This window comes from Berghia stephanieae, chromosome 3, assembly GCF_034508935.2.
Source record: "Berghia stephanieae isolate SIO BIC M18660-M18661 chromosome 3, UCSD_Bste_1.3, whole genome shotgun sequence".
NCBI lineage: Eukaryota > Metazoa > Mollusca > Gastropoda > Nudibranchia > Aeolidiidae > Berghia > Berghia stephanieae.
The window spans coordinates 60,977,876-60,994,248 of NC_088362.1; the positions used below are offsets into that span (position 1 = coordinate 60,977,876).

The 16,373-nt window shown below is 36.7% G+C and overlaps 1 protein-coding gene across 6 annotated transcripts; it reads left to right on the forward strand.

Annotated features, from left to right (window-relative positions):
- Positions 1-2,449: 2,449 nt before the first annotated feature.
- Positions 2,450-15,398, forward strand: LOC144968124 (uncharacterized). 6 transcript variants are annotated; one of them, XM_078906133.1, is made up of 5 exons: positions 2,450-2,518; positions 3,980-4,516; positions 10,057-10,217; positions 11,417-11,687; positions 13,279-15,398. In XM_078906133.1, the coding sequence occupies exons 3-5, from the start codon at positions 10,065-10,067 to the stop codon at positions 13,911-13,913; spliced, it is 1,059 nt and encodes a 352-aa protein (XP_078762259.1). In that variant the 5' UTR covers positions 2,450-2,518; positions 3,980-4,516; positions 10,057-10,064; the 3' UTR covers positions 13,914-15,398. The 6 variants fall into 6 exon arrangements, with proteins under 6 accessions (XP_078762259.1, XP_078762260.1, XP_078762258.1 ...); XM_078906134.1 differs by having other exon boundaries at positions 2,486-2,512; XM_078906132.1 differs by having other exon boundaries at positions 2,513-2,688.
- The last annotated feature ends 975 nt before the right edge of the window (positions 15,399-16,373 follow it).

Consider the following 16,373-nt stretch of genomic DNA (forward strand, 5'->3'; position numbering starts at 1 on the left):
AAACCCAAATTTAGAACTAATCACGAACATGGACTCCCACTCTAAATATTTGGGATCCCGACTAACTGCGCAATCTTTTATCATAGAAGAAAAGTAGAAAACGGTAAGGGCTGCCTCTTTCGTTAGTATTGATCTTTTATCATACATTTTTGTGTTCCATTGTCTTGCCTCTCATGGTTTTGGTCCTGAGAACATTTCATGGAAATTGCGCTATCTATCTAAAAACAAAAGTCTAAAAAAAAACACAAATCAAAAATATATCTAACTCAGGAGAGAATTTTGAGTTCCACTTATATTGGGGTAGATATAGACACTTAGATAACAACTCTCGGACAGTCGTCATAATGAAAACAATGGTAGTGATTGGTAAACATAGCAAACAACACGGATTTTACTATCGATGGTATGTGTTTAAGTAAAACATCCGCTATTCTACTATTTGGTCAAAAGAACTAATACAGAAAACTATGTGGAAACTCAAAACTTTTTTAGTATTATGTGATAACTAGTCACTCATTTGGTGGTATAAAAAACAACAAAAATTATCAGAGATAGGTCGATTTCATTCACGTTATAGTTTATGAACAACCAACTATGTTTGTCCGTGTGAAGGTGAGTCAAAATTCCATGTTTTGATTGGTCAAAAATCTACTGGATAATTGGACTATATTACAGATCATGGTTTAATTGCTGGGATCCCTGGGCCGTGCCTATCATAGTCATAGAATTTCTAGATCCAATTTCTTATCTTTCTATGGTTTGAATCCAAAGGACATTAAATGAAAATTGCGCTATATAAGAGATATCCCCGACCGTGCATGTCAACAGCATACAATTTTGAGTTCCCATTCCTTGCCTGGCATGGCTTGAGTCACGGCCGATTGACTTACCCAATGAAGCGGCACCGGACGGACCCAAGCCTTCGGTGTGCTACAGACCAACGACTTAATTCCACTGTAACTTACTGTTCTGTTACACACAATGACAAAATGCATTTGTAACATTTTGGCCACAAAACTTCAACCCTCAACATCAATTAAAATTAAGTTTTTAAAAATCTTAATCCCGGGGACTTCTAAGTAACTGACTCTTCAGCTCTTATATAAAGCAATTTCCATTTTTAAATAAAAATTTTAAAAATATTTCCTGTATTCATCCTATAGGCGAAATTTGTCTCTTGAGGTTTATTCCAAGGGAAGACTGGAATAACCCAGGCGTCAGCCGCAGTGCAGCGCCGCAAAATGAGCTAGCGCTAGGTGACTTGCTCAAGGCCACACAACGCAATGGCGGGTGACCGAACTCGGTACCTTTCGGGTACGACGCAAAGACCGTACCGCTGATCCACGCTGCTCCCTGAGCTACGCGGCACTCTATTTTTTAAAATGTGCTGAGGGCTCAAGTCATGAGAGACAAGGAGTCCCAAGCCAACAGCAACACTTCATTAAACATTTAAGAAGACAAGTCATGACACTTATGTGGGGAGCTAATATGATTTTCTTTAAAGATCTTAGACAGAGACAACAGTGCGACTATGTGATCTTGTGGTATGAAACTCACTTTAGCCATCGGAAAGTCCCAGGTTCGAGCCTCGCTCGGCGGATACTTGAGTTCTCGGAACACATTCTCTAACCGTATTTAGGTATAAAATGAGTATCTGGCCGTTAACAGCGTAGTCTCTGTCGAAAAAAATTTTTGTTAATATCGCCTAACAGGCTTCATGTCTCGTTCTACATGTTACGTGTTGCTGTTGGCCAGGGACTTTTGTAAGGCACTTAGAGCACGTTTAGTAGACATTGAGCTATATAAAAGCTCAACTAATTTTTTATTTATTTATTTATTTATTTATTTATTTATTTATTTATTTTTTGTGGCGTTTTTTCGGCATCCCCCGCCTGGCCAGGAGAAGGACGCTCTATAATCAATGTCATCCATGAAAGACTGTAAGGGCTAATGTGTGAAAAACGCTTTTTGTCAGTTGAGGCTGGGAATCGTGATCTTGTGATCTTGATGGTGGCTGACTCGGATTAAAGCTGCGGCGTCGTCAATTGATTTTTCTTTTTTCTTGTTATAGCCCAATAACAATACATACAATCATGTATAGAGGTTTTGTGGTACGCTGAAAAAAAAACAACACATTAAAAAAAATTTGGTCAGAAAAATTGTCCTTCAGATATCGATCAAATAAAATGACCCTTGACTTGTTTAAACTCTCAAACATGGGACTTAATTCAAGACTTTCTTGAAGTCCCAGGTTTGAGAGTTTTTGACAAGATGAGGGTCATTTTAATGGATAGATATTTAAAGGACGAGTTTTCTGGCCAATTTTTCAATAAATGTGTTTATTCAGATTTCTTCAGTTTTTTGTTGGCATTATTGTATTGGTGCATGCATGGTAGGTCAAGAACACAACAATATAATATATTATAATTGCTATAACGGCAGGTGGAGTCGAAAGATTATACAGATAAATACGTTGTATTGTGGTGACACTTGAGTAGTGACAAAGACAGAAGTCTGTGTGAGTTTTTATTAAGTTGTTGAAGTCAGTGATCTTTATATTATGTGTATGTGTATGTGTATGTGTATGTAGAATTTAAATTGACAACCTGGATTTTTGCATTGGAATTATTCAATAATTATATAATTTATTGGATGATATGTTTAAAGGTGGCCTCTCATTTCTAAACGGTATTATGTCATTTCGGGTTATGTCATTTCGGGATGATTTAGATGCTAAAAACAATTATTAAAGTCCAAACTGTATAACTTAGGTCAATAGAGATTCTACTTCATTGTCGAAATGTGAATATTATAGTGTTTTTAACCTGTTGACTGTCGTACTCTGTATAGACACGTATTTAAAAATTTGGCCAGAAAACTCGTCCTTCAAATATCGATCGGTTTAAATGATCCTCATATCATCTTGGCAAAAACTCTCAAACCTGCGACTTCGTGAAGTCCCAGGGTTGGAGTTTGTTTTTTTAAAAATTTTACAAAGAAGAGGGTCATTTTAATCGACGGATATTTTGAAGGACGAGTTTTCTGGCCAAACTCGTTTCTTTTGTTTAAATACAACCGTTTTGTGGTGACACGTTCGTGTAGTACCTACCATTAAAAAAAAAAAAGATATAATATAATGTGAATTTTTATAATGTTGTTGTCGGAGTTTGAGTCACCGGACCTTTAAACGAATAATTGACAGAAAAACATGGAGTTTTGTATTGGAATTGTTCGATATTTCAATCAATATTATAACAATTCCTCAGATGAATAATCATCGTCAATCGGTGGCATCTAATCTCAAAACGGTGTTATTTCGGGATAAAACTGATCATTAAATTAATTAATTTTAAGCTCACCTTAAAAGAGCTGAATTAAAATTAATGCCTGCACTGAAGTTAGTGAGATTGAGTTTTCTTTCTCATACTCGAAAAATAATTAATTAATTTTCTAATTTTCCCAATCTGATCCTTTTGACCCGAGTCTTTAATGGATGGCGTTGATTGTAGAGTGTCCTTCTCCTGCCCAGGCGCAGGGTACCGAAACAGTCGGATTCTCAGTTCAACTCACCATCGGCGCAAACGTTTTTATTCTTCATTGTCTTCTGACACTTCCCTATTCACTTTATGTCTTGTTATTGTCAGTTAATTTCTATATCTGGTTTATTCCGGCATTGGACACCAGGTCGAGAGAAAAATAAAGGGAGACAATGCGACCCGTATAAAAGGGGGACAACGCCAGACAAACAACGTCTCGGCCCTGGGCCTTAAGTCAGGAGACAAACGACGGCCAAGGGTCGAAACGTTGTTTTTCTTGTGTTGTGTAATATTCAATCAATTTACTTTTAAAGCTGTTGATTAGAAATACATTTCGAGGGACAGGATTCACTTCCTTTATAATGTTATCCGAGTAACATTCAGATTCAGTTGTTGAGATATAATAATATAATATAATATTCAATCCTTTTTTTTTTTTCCAGTTGTTGATAAAAATTGAAGACTTTGCAAGTGACAGGATTCACTCCCTTTGTGGTACTAGTTGGTGGTGAAATACAGTAAAACCTAGAAAATTCAATCCATGTTTGAGATAATAATATTGATAAGAACTCTGGAGACCATCAAATTTGCAAGTGACAAGATTCGCTACCTTTGTGGTTCTAGTTGGTGAGATACGGTAAACTCTAGTATATTAAATTAATTGTTGATTTATTGATAAGAACTTTGGAGGCCATCAAGTGACAGGATTCACTCCATTTGTTGTATTAGTTGGTGAGCTACGGTAACCCGTAGGATATTCAATCAATGGTTGATTTATTGATAAGAACTTTGGAGGCCATCAAATTTGCGAGTGACAGGATTCACTCCCTTTGCGGTGCTAGTTGGTGGTAACGTAATGATAATAATGGAAATGATAATAATGAACGCTACCGCCAGCGAAGCGAGATAAGGAACGAAGGGAGGTTAAAGGACACTATTTTACACATTTCACGGAGTGCACAGAACAAGGAGTGAAACGGGTAGGTATTGTGTGTAAATGGATTTCTGATAACGGAGATATTATGACATATTGTAGTGTGGTGTGGGAAGTATTATGTATTGAGTTATAATATTTATATATTTTTATCAATGTGTTGTGATCAGTGACGGCAATTCCGGGGCGACAGGGTAAGTTTGAATAACTAACAATAAACTACAAACTTTAAAAACTTATTAACTTGAGCGTTTCTATAGGCAGTGGCGTGGCTATATTGGTTGATTTGGTGCCTGGCACCGCTCCATCTTTTAAAAATGGATTACAACATTAAAAAAAAAAAATGACTAAAGGTATATACCGCCTCTTACTTATTTGAGTAAGTCTTTTCTTTATTTTTTTTCTTTGTATTTACGAATATAGCATGTTTTAAGTAATTTTCTCCTGATTCTGGCACCACCTTATATTGTAAGCATACCACGCCACTGTATATAGGGCAATATCCACTAAACGTGCTAAAAGCACTTTACATGGTGGGGGGGGGGGGGGGGGTGCATGGTCAACAGCAATACGTAACATGTAGGACGACGGGACATGACCCATGTAAGGCATGATACAATTTTTCGGACAGACAACGCTGTTAACGACCAGGTACTCATTTTACACTTGAGTACGGTGAGAGAATGTGAGATAAGATAAAAGCCTTCTCCAATGACTCAATTATGTGCCGCTCAGAGCGGGACTCGAATCCTGGATCTTTTGATCCGAAGGCGAGGGTATACACCATAATACCTCATGGCCGCACAATAATAGGGATTAAAACGACTCGAGCATAGAAATCGAATACGATTTATAAGGAAACCAAACAAAGTATACACTGTAAAAACTAAACAATCATAAAATATGTCAAGGTAACAATGATATAACATATCAATCATTTTTTAATACAAAACCTCTCTCTGGGGAAGCGTGGCTCAGAGGTACGGTCTTTGCTTCGTAACCGATATGTACCGAGTTCGAATACCCGCTACGTTGTGTGGCCTTGAGCAAGTCACCTCGCCCTAGCTCAGTTTGCGACGCTGCACTGCGGCTGACGCCTGGGTTATTCCAGTCTTCCCTTGGAATAGACCCTAGGGATAAATTCCCCTGTAGGATGAATAAAGGGAATTATATTTTATTTTTAAAATTTAGTTTTTAAAGGGATTTTTGCTACGTGTACTTATTAACAAGTTTAACTCCCATAATTGTTATGATGTTTTTGGTGTAATGGAAATACTCGCAACTCTACGAGTACTTATTTTAAAGTCCGATAACCCAAACAGGGATAAATAATTTGATGTCAAAATACTGTTTCCAATCCCAATGGAAGTGTGAAACCAGTCATCCGGAGGACTGGATACAAACATTGTAGAACTGATCTTCTGGTTTCAGAGTGATGGCATCTTAGTTTAGTCTAAATTAAATATATGCTGGTCGTCAATAAAGATCATCCATCCTCGCTCTTTTACGTCCCGTAATCCTAAAAACCTTCCTATACATCCTGCTACTAAAATAGTTATGCCACCTTTTGATTCAATATGTAAACTATTCATTTTTTATTCATTGTGCGGAGGACTGGTTATACACTTCCAATATAAATTAACTAAACGTCTAAATGGGCCCTTATAACCCAAATTACATCGTCTAATTGTTGTCATGGAAATACTCGTAAACCAAGGTGTAGTTATAAACAAACACAATGCATACATCTTCAGAACCATGTCATAGCAGGCCCATTAATAAGGTTTTGTTACCAGACCTGCAAATATGTGGTCCATCGCCCCAAAACGCTAACACGGCGAGTGATACATATGCTCAAAAAATTGAAATGATACTAAAAAAAATATGTATTATCTATTTGGCAATTGGATTTTTTTTGTAACACGAAGGTTCCGAAACCACAGGACCATTCGTCACCAAATTTTGAATGGTTTGTATGTATTATGAGATTGATTAGGCATCGAGATGATTTAATCGAAAAATCAAATTAGTTTCGTCAAATTCCAACGAAAACAGACGCTATCGTATTTAGCACGTGGGTTGTGTGTCAACTTGCGAGAGTTATAATGAGGTGGGAGTACTTGCATTGAATCGATACCAATTAGTGGTTCCTCTCAATAGAACAGTACAGTTTGCTGCCCCAAACGTAAACAATAACAAGTTGCTAGTGATTTCCGTTAGGGACCGGAATAATTTACGCACAATATAGGTCTCCCAATTTTGTAGTTTGAGTTGTAGGCAATACACTTTCAGTATTGAAAATATGTTTACATAAATCTAACAGTTGCAGAAATAATAATATAAGACTAAATTATTATGAAAATCAGGCTCCGAATAATTCTCGTTTTGTTCATACCAGCGCAATAATTTGCTCTGGTCTAAAAATAGATAGATGTAACTTTTGATAAATTTTACCTTTTGTTCCATAAAATATCCATATCTAGACATTATTTGATGCATGATCGAGTATTTATGAATATGTGTTTCTTTTGCCACCTAACAGCCAAATTTTAAAGGTTATTTTCTTTCTATTATTTACATTGGAACGTGAGCTGTCAAGACAGGAACATGTGGTTTGCCACGTGCTTCTCGACCTTTGTTTACGTTTGGGGCACCTAACTTTACTGCTCAATATTTTGAGTAAAATCGATTTCTTAAAATTTATATCCACCATTTTACGTTTCTTAACACCGAGAAAAATTCTACGATGAGTGAGAGTGAGCGAAATATATGAGATATTAAATGCAGAAACTATCTCTCCGGATGTTAAATGCAGAAAATAAATCTCCGGATGTTAAATGCAGAAAATATCTCTCCAGATATTAAATGCAGAAAATATCTCTCCAGATATTAAATGCAGAAAATATCTCTCCAGATATTAAATGCAGAAAATACCTCTCCAAATATTAAATGCAGAAAATATCTCTCCGGATTTTAGATGCAGAAAATATCTCTCCGGATGTTAAATGCAGAAAACATCTCTCCAGATATTAAATGCAGAAAATATCTCTCCAGATATTAAATGCAAAAAATATATCTCCAGATATTAAATGCAGAAAATATCTCTCCGTGTCCAAATAAAAAGCTCCACGTCAAAAAATGAAATATATTATCTATTAAGAGAATAGAAATTGAGTTAAAATTTTATTTAAAACTTGAATCAAAAATTGTGTGTTGAATGGACAGCTAGATATACTTGTAATTATAATAAATACTTTTTTTTGTTAAATGTGCACGTGGGATGTTAGCTAGGGTAAGTCTTTCCAATGAAGTCTTACTTTACTTCTACCTACAAAAAATGAAGTCTTTTAAGTTCATGTTCATTTTATTAGCTTTGTTGATGTAAAGAAGGTCGATGACAAATGAGCATTAAATGTAAGATTTGTTCTTAAAAGATGGTGAGAACCAAATGTAAATATCTTCAATGGTTTTTAGAATAATACGTTTTTGAAATCAGGGAAAGACTTTACAGATACCCTGTACCAGACCTCTCTACAACAACGAAAAATTCGTAAAATTACGAAATTTTGGCTCCAATTTCAGAACTTCATGAGCATTTCTAGGTCATTAAAACGTACTGAAAAAGAAAATTGAAACCAGAGTGCATACTTTTTGGAATTTTGAAGTGTTATTTAATCAAAATTGTTAATCTATAAAGTTAAATAGAGCGACTTTTATCTTTATTTCCTAAAAATTACGAATTTTTAATTTTTCAAGAAGGCAGGTCTGTCGTACATAGATACATCTGACACGTCATCATTAGAATTGACATAAATAACATCGTTTTGAGATGATGAATGACAATTACAATTAAAAATAAATAAAGAAATAAAAGTCTTGAGCACGCCAGGGCGTGAACACGGTCCATTAACCAATCAGATGGAATATCATTAGGCAGGCAATGTGTTATAACTGTGGGATTTTACAAGGAGTGAGAATCCTATGACGGCATAGTTGTTGGGATTAGCTGTGTAATGATCGGTCCTAGCGTTAATCCCACTCTGACTTCCCATACAACCAATGATATCATTGTGGTGTTAAGTAATGATTGCTGCCACCAACGATAAACTCGATTTTGTTGATTAGAATCTAATTGGTCAATCCTAAAAATATTTCGTCATGATATGCAGGACGTGTTTACGGAATAGAGTGGAGTGGATATACTTTGGTCTGATCAAATAGAGAAATTAAGGAGCAGGCACCGGTGTAAGATATAGATCTGAACAGGTGTGTAGGAAAGGTGTCAGACAAAGCAAGAAAGAAAAATACAAGAAAAAAAAAACATCCTAAAAAGGCAGTCGATCTCGACAGGGGAGGAAGACTGAATTTTTGGGGGATTTTTTTTCTTGCATTTTCTTTATTGTTTTGTCTGGTACCTTTTTTCATACACACTTGTTTAGATCTCTGTGTGGTCTTGTAGTATGACACTCGCTGTCACCAACAATAAATTCGTATTTTTGTTGATAAGATTCCTGTAGAAGTTGTCAATCATCTAAACATTGCATCATAAAGGAAAATATAAGGCGTGTTGACGGAATAGGGTAGGTATAAGTCTAATGTACAGTGTGACTATAATATTATGGCACTCAATCGGAAGGTTCTGGATTGGGGTCCCGCTAGCTGAGCGGCGCATAGTTGAGTCCTTAGAAAAGACACTTTGCTCACATTCTCTCACCGTACTTAAGTGTAAAATGAGTATCTGGTCGCTAACAGTGTTGTCTCTGTCGCAAAAATAAAAAGTGTGATATCCACTAATTCCTCATGTTTTGTTATGCAATATTACATTTTATTTCCGACAGAGACAACGCTGTTAACGACCAGGTCTCAATTTGCTCCTGAGTAAGGTGAGAGAGAATGTGAGTAAAAAGCTTTTTTCTAAGGACTCAACAATGATCGGGTCTCGAACCCCAGACCTTCCGATCTGAAGGCGAGACCAAAAAGCCGCACATGGAAATTGTTATAATTTCATTGAAGACGAAGAGTTCGTCGTTTGCTCACCGGTATAGTTTCAATGCAATGTGTTTTATTTTGAGCGACATGTCGTCTACTTATCGATAATAAAGATATGTGCACGTAGGAGGTTTTGGAATATTTCTCTTTTTTTCAGTTTTAGTTTATTGGTTGTTTGTTATGTTTGTTTTAAATGTATTTGTTGTTTTGTTAATGGTTGGGTTCTTTTATTTTTCTTCTTGTTTTTTTTTTTTTTTTTTTTTTTTTTTTTTTTTTTTTTTTGGGGGGGGGGGGGGTGGGAGGGGGCTGGGATTTGTTTGTTTTTTTGTTTTTTGTTTTTTTTTGGGGGGGGGGGGGGAGAGAATTTTGTTTTTGTTTGTTTGTTTTCGGTTTGTTGTTTCTTCGTTTGTTTTATTCTTTTTTTTTTAAAGTCTTTTTAAATTTGAGTAGTATATTTTATAACTGCGTGTTTGCTTGTTTGCCGTATGGTTTACTATTTACTGTTTCAATTTGATATCTTTTTTACAATTAATAAGTAATCAATTTTCTTTCGTAGTTTTGACTTATTTATCACATATTTTAATTTCCCATTTACAGCCCACAAAATGAGGTTGTTTTTACCTCAAAGCGTGGAGAGGGATGAGGAGAGCACGCCCCCTTTCCTGACAGACAGAGAAGAAGACTCAAGATTCAACCTACTCCGGGAGTCCACCATCCACGTCAAGGAAGGGAAACAGCGACTTCCAACTCCTGAAAAAGTATATCCAATGCATTATTTACACTCAATTATAGCTTTAAAGCGTGGGGCAGCAGGAGCTGTGGGGGAAAAAAAAAAAAGGGGGGGGGGTGTATTGAGAAATTTTTTCTTAAAAAAAACAACAAAAAAACTTGAGCTTATAAATGACGTGTTGGGGGTCCAGTTAGCTCAATTGGTAGAGCACTCACTTCACCCACAGAAAGACCGAGATCGATTTCGGGTGCTGTCGAGATTTTGTTTTTTTTTGGACCCCTCTATCCAGCCAGCAGTGATTGGATAGTTGAGTCTGTTTGATCCAATTGCTATTGTCTGTTCCACGCTACAGAACCGGGTAAAACTCTGGCTCCATGGGTCTAATGGCTCAGGAAGACAACTATTATTTTTATAAATGCGCAATATCTACTAAATGTGCTCCAAACAATTCACAAGGGGTTCCCAAGACAACAGGAACACTTAACATGTAGGATTAGACACGAGGCCTGTACAGCACTATCATATTTGATTGTGTTGAACCCGTGACCTCAAGAAATCGGGGGGAAATGGCTCTAAATAGACTAGAATTTGAAGCGACTTTTTGGTGGTCGTGGATAGCTCATACTACGGTAGAGTCACGATCTCCCCGTCCAGGCGGAGTTGTCGTACCAGTAATGTCGCGGGTTCGAGCACCCATCGCCGCCCCTAAGTTTTTATTCTCTGTTGTCTTCTGGCACTTTCCTATACTCACTTCATGTCTTGTTTTAGCATTTAATCAATTTTTCGACAGGAATAATCGCTGCTGCCTGCTAGGTACTCCTTTTAAACGTGAGTATGATGAGAGAATGAGAGTAAAGAGCCCGCTCCTCACGATTTTATGAATTAGATGCGCCATTAAAAAACGTTAGATCCGATTTTGAAAACCGCTCGAAACAGTGTCATAACGGCATTATGACAGATGGATACGATGTTTAAAATTCAGTTATAATCTTTTTAGGTTGTATCATTTCAGTAACGAGGATAGAGAGGGGGGGGGGGGTTGATCAAATTTGGTTTTGCACGAAGAGGCAAAATGTTTCTGCTTTAACGTTTGCTTCATATCAGAGCCATGTGTGAAACATGTGTGTCAAGCAGTGACAAATTTGATGGCCTGGAGGGCCAACAAGAAAATAAAAAATGGTGAGACTCATAATAGTATATTTTAAACTATTTATTTATACCTACCAGAATGCAATCATGGAACTCTCTACAAGTTTCGAGAAACGACGACTGGGCAAACAGCAACAGATTTTATCGGAAATGACGCAACGATGCCGTATTCAAGAGGTCAGTGACCTCTCATCCAAGATGTCGGCCAAATGTGACCTCAAACTACACGCACGCGGCCCAAATTTCACCCAAGGAAAAGACAACCTGTTCTACCCCAGCACAACTAACACATTCAAGGGAAATAAACACAGATTGTCTGAGGTCAACTTTGATCAAAATATCGAACCAGGTAAACTAAATTTGGTTGAGTGTGTTTATCGTAAACATGAAGTATTTCAGATCGCTCTCGCCCCCCCCCCCCTCTCTCTCTCTCTCTCTCTCTCTCTCTCTCTCTCTCTCTCTCTCTCTCTCTCTCTCTCTCTCTCTCAATCTATCACTCAATCAATCAATCAATCAATCAATCAATCAATTAATCAATCTATCTATCTATCTATCTATCTATCTATCTATCTATCTATCTATATATTATATATATATATATATATATATATATATATATATATATATATATATATATATATAATTTAACTATGTATTTATATTGAAAACATCCTAATGCAAGAATTCTAACATGAGTATCATCGACACATCGTCACCATAATATATCCGCTTGTTGTTCAACTGTACTTTTTATGACTTTAAATTTTTTTTGCTAATGTTTAGTTATTCTTTACATTTGATATTTCTTTTATATATATTACTGAATTGTGTTGTGATACATAAATATAATTTCCATACAAGGATGAATAAAGTAATATCTTATCTTATCTTTCTCTCTCCCTCTCCACCTCTTCCATAAAATGTGATGTTTGATATAGCGCAAAATCCCTATAGTATGTGAGCTAAGTGCTTTAAAGGGTGACCTAAGCCAACGGCGACAACAACCATGTAGAACAAAACATGACATGAGGTCTGTCCTATAACATGTTATTTGTCACTTCTATTTTTCCTTTCGATAAAAACAACGCTGTTACCGGTGTGCTCCAAACACTTCACAAGGGGTTCCCAAGACAACAGGAACACTTAAAATGTAGGATTAGACACGAGGCCTGGACTATAATATTTGATTGTGTTGAACCCGTGACCTCAAGAAATCGGGGGAAATGAACGTACAAACTTATTTTACACACGGTGAAAAAAAGTATTGGGAGCAGTGTGGATCAGCGCCATGGTCTTTGCTTCTTACCCGGAAGGTACTGAGTTCGATCACCCGCCCCTGCGCTGTGTGGCCTTGAACAAGTCACATTGCCAATTTTATGGCGTTGCACTGCGACTGACGCCTGGGTTATTCGAGTCTACTCTTGAAATAGACCCTTGAGAAAAAAAATTACTCTATGGGACGAATAAAGGGATTTTTTTTTTTTAATTGTGAGTGAAACGCTTCTTCATATGAATCAACTGTTGTGTGTGTGTGTGTGTGTGTGTGTGTGTGTGTGTGTGTGTGTGTGTGTGTGCACCAGCCACAGCAGGAATCAAAATCGGGACATTCATGTTAAGACAAGTGTCAAATTGAGAAAATAGGGAGCAGGCACAGGTGATAAGATAAAGGTCTGAACATGGTGAGTATGAAACGGTGCCAGACAAGACAAGAAAGAAAAATACAAGACCCCCCCCCCCCAAAAAAAAAAAAAAAAAAAAAATCCAGAAAAATCAGTAAAACCTGTGTCGGTTAATTTGAAGAACGAGTGTGTATGAAAGGTGCCAGACGAAGCAAAAAAGAAAAATAGAAGAAAAAAAAACATCCTTAATTTATTTAATTTGATATTGTGAAAAGTACATTTTATTTTACTTATTAATCACGTTTCTTTCCTCCATCTCAGGCAATAACAGTCCAGCTTCCCCCAGACGTAACAACGTTGACCAAGCTTATAAATCTTTCCCGGCCCGCAGAATCATGAGACAGCCCACCAAAATACACGTCATTTCTACAAACCTACCAAAAGTCAACAGCATGAGCAAGCATCGGAACGGTAGATTACCGGGTGAAGCTTTCGCCGATTCCTACCGGTCACCGAGGTACACGGACCGAATGGAAAACAGTAATCGCCGAGTGTCCCATCCATCCTTCAACACGCCTCAATACGTCCCGCATTCAAAAGCAGATCCCCTAGCGCCCATGCAACTACCACGACTCAGTATCGTCGACGCAAATTATCGAGACAGAATCGATTCTTACATATCGTCGAGTCGAGTGGCGTCCTTCCCTAGAGCAAAAACATTTTTGGACACAGCTTCAACGAGCGGACGCAGTTATAAAAGTTTGCTCAATTTCAACGCCACCATCAACAAAAACAAATACAGCCACAACAATACGAATGGTATAAGTGTTAATAGCAATAACAACAACAACGGATACGATCGATCGGAGTTTGACGTCATTCCAGCGATACCACGTGTTGGTGATGACGAAATGAATAGCTTGACGTCAGCTGCTGGAATCGGAATGAGTCAATAATGTATTATTACGTGTAAATATAAAACGAAAACATTATATTATCACTGCAGTCAACACATTTCAGGACACTGTTTATAACGCTGTAACACTATCTTTATGACGTCATCTTCAAAGTAATCAATTCTCAAGGTCATTTGAGCCTTTGGAAGTTGAAATACATGACTTCCTTTGAAATGGCCTTCAATGCTTTCTGCAAATTTTCTTTTTAACTATTTCAGTGCGTGGAAACGTTTTATTTATCAATGTCATTTTCGTACTTTCGAGGAGGAAAAGGTCGCATATGGAAAACCCGATAAACAATGGGGAGTTATGGAGGACAGTTATTTCAGCCAATTAATTTTACAAAGGCAGTGTTTACTTTTACACATTCTCTCCTTAAAAGCAACCTTCAATGATATATTAGAAATAAGAAACAAGTTATGTGTTTAAAATTCGACAAAAACGTATTTGATTTAATATTTTTGACCCTCTATTAAAATCAAACGAGTGAATTTTCTAAATTCCCGTTTTCTATCCAAAATTTGAAAAAGTTTCAACTTTGTGAAAAGTATATGATCATAACAATTTGGTTGTCAGCACGGATGCAATGGAATCGATGTATACGGGTTTCGGTGGGTTTCGTAAAAAAGTAATTGCTTTTTTACGAAACCCGCCAAAACCAAGTCACATGTTCACTCCCCAATGCTGTACACTTCCCTGAGTCCCAGGTTCACTCCCCACTGCTGCCTACTTCCCATAACTTTGTCGGGTTTCGGCGGGCTTCGTAAAAAAGAAACATCGTGAAAGTAGATTGTAACATAAATTTATTCATGTGTCTCTAACAAGACCACCCAACCCATAGATGCGGGATATGTTTGTTTTCAATGACCTGGCATGAATTTCGTACTGTATGGATTTAAAAGAAATTCAGAATTAATTGGTATGTATTGTTTTCTTGAGAGATTGTGAAAGAACAAAGGTTAACAAGACGGCCTTGTCTCATTCCCATCAGGATATTAAATTCGGCAGAAAATTTTCCATGCGAATTACTTGGAAAGATAAATATTCATACATTGTTTTGAACATGTCTATTAAATTATTTGAAGTTCCATAATAAAGAGGATTTCTCAGGGGCGTTTGCATATGGAAAATGTCAAAAGCTTTCTCGAAATCTACTGAATACTGGAGCGGATATGTGATTTTGGTGTGCACAGAAACTTTTAAAAATTGCAACTAGGATTGTTTTGAGTACGCTGAATTCAAAAACGGAGGAAACAAATCAGTTGCTCAATACTTTCCCGCCTAAAATAAAATATTCAAAATGGCCACCATCAAAATAGGATTTATTGTAATCTAGTAGTATATGCCCCAATTTAAAAGATTCTGGTTTCTATAAACATGTTTATGAGGTCGAGAAATACAATAACCCACATTTCAAATGTATTACATTAATAGTTTCCTATCATTATATAAAAATAACACATTAAAATGTTTTAAAATCCACAACCACCACTGTTCATCGTTCTCAACTGATTACTATGACCATGACTTTAGTACTCACTAAGGCAAATACATAAATTTAAAAAAAAATCCCTTTATTCATCCCTAAGGAGACATTTTTCTTAACTTAAGGGTCTATTCCAAGGGAAGACTGGAATAACCCAGGCGTTAGCCGCAGTGTAGCGCCGCAAAGTAAGCTAAGGCTAAGTGACTTGCTCAAGGCCACACAACGCGGCGGGTAGTCGAGCTCGGTACCTTTCGGGTACGAAGCAAAGACCATACCGCTAGGCCACGCTGTCCCATAATGTTTTAACTCTTCCATAATTAGTTTCGCTGTTCTCGCCCTGGGGGAAAATATTTCGATTTTGGTTTATTGTGAAGGTTCTTATCATTTCGAAAATCACAGCAATCTGAAGCCGTGATGTGTGACCTCACAGTTCGACCATGTAACTGCTAGTACTGAAAAACTATTATTCTGATTTATAGCTACTTTTTTTTATATATTGAGAAACAAAACTAACTCTTCTCAACAAAGATGATGAGTTGAACTAATAATATTATAAAAGCAAAACTTAAAGTTCAACCGACAGCATCAAGTTCACCCTGAGATATTTCCGTTTTGAGGTGATCGGTCACATTTCTGTTACAATTCGACGAAAGCCTCAAGGAAAATTGTCTAAGTAATATTTTCCCATAAAATCCACAGTGAAAGACATTAAGAAAGGGAGAAAAAAAAGGATAGATAGAAAGATAGATAGATAGATAGATAGATAGATAGATAGATAGATAGATAGATAGATAGATAGATAGATAGATAGATAGATAGATAGATAGATAGATAGATAGATAGATGAAAGTATAGATAGAGAAAAGACAAGATAAAGACAATGTTTAAAAAACAACTCCCTGACAACTATAGTCTATGTTGTTATGTCAAGAACAGAACCCACGGCAATTCACATAGAACACAATAGGACATAA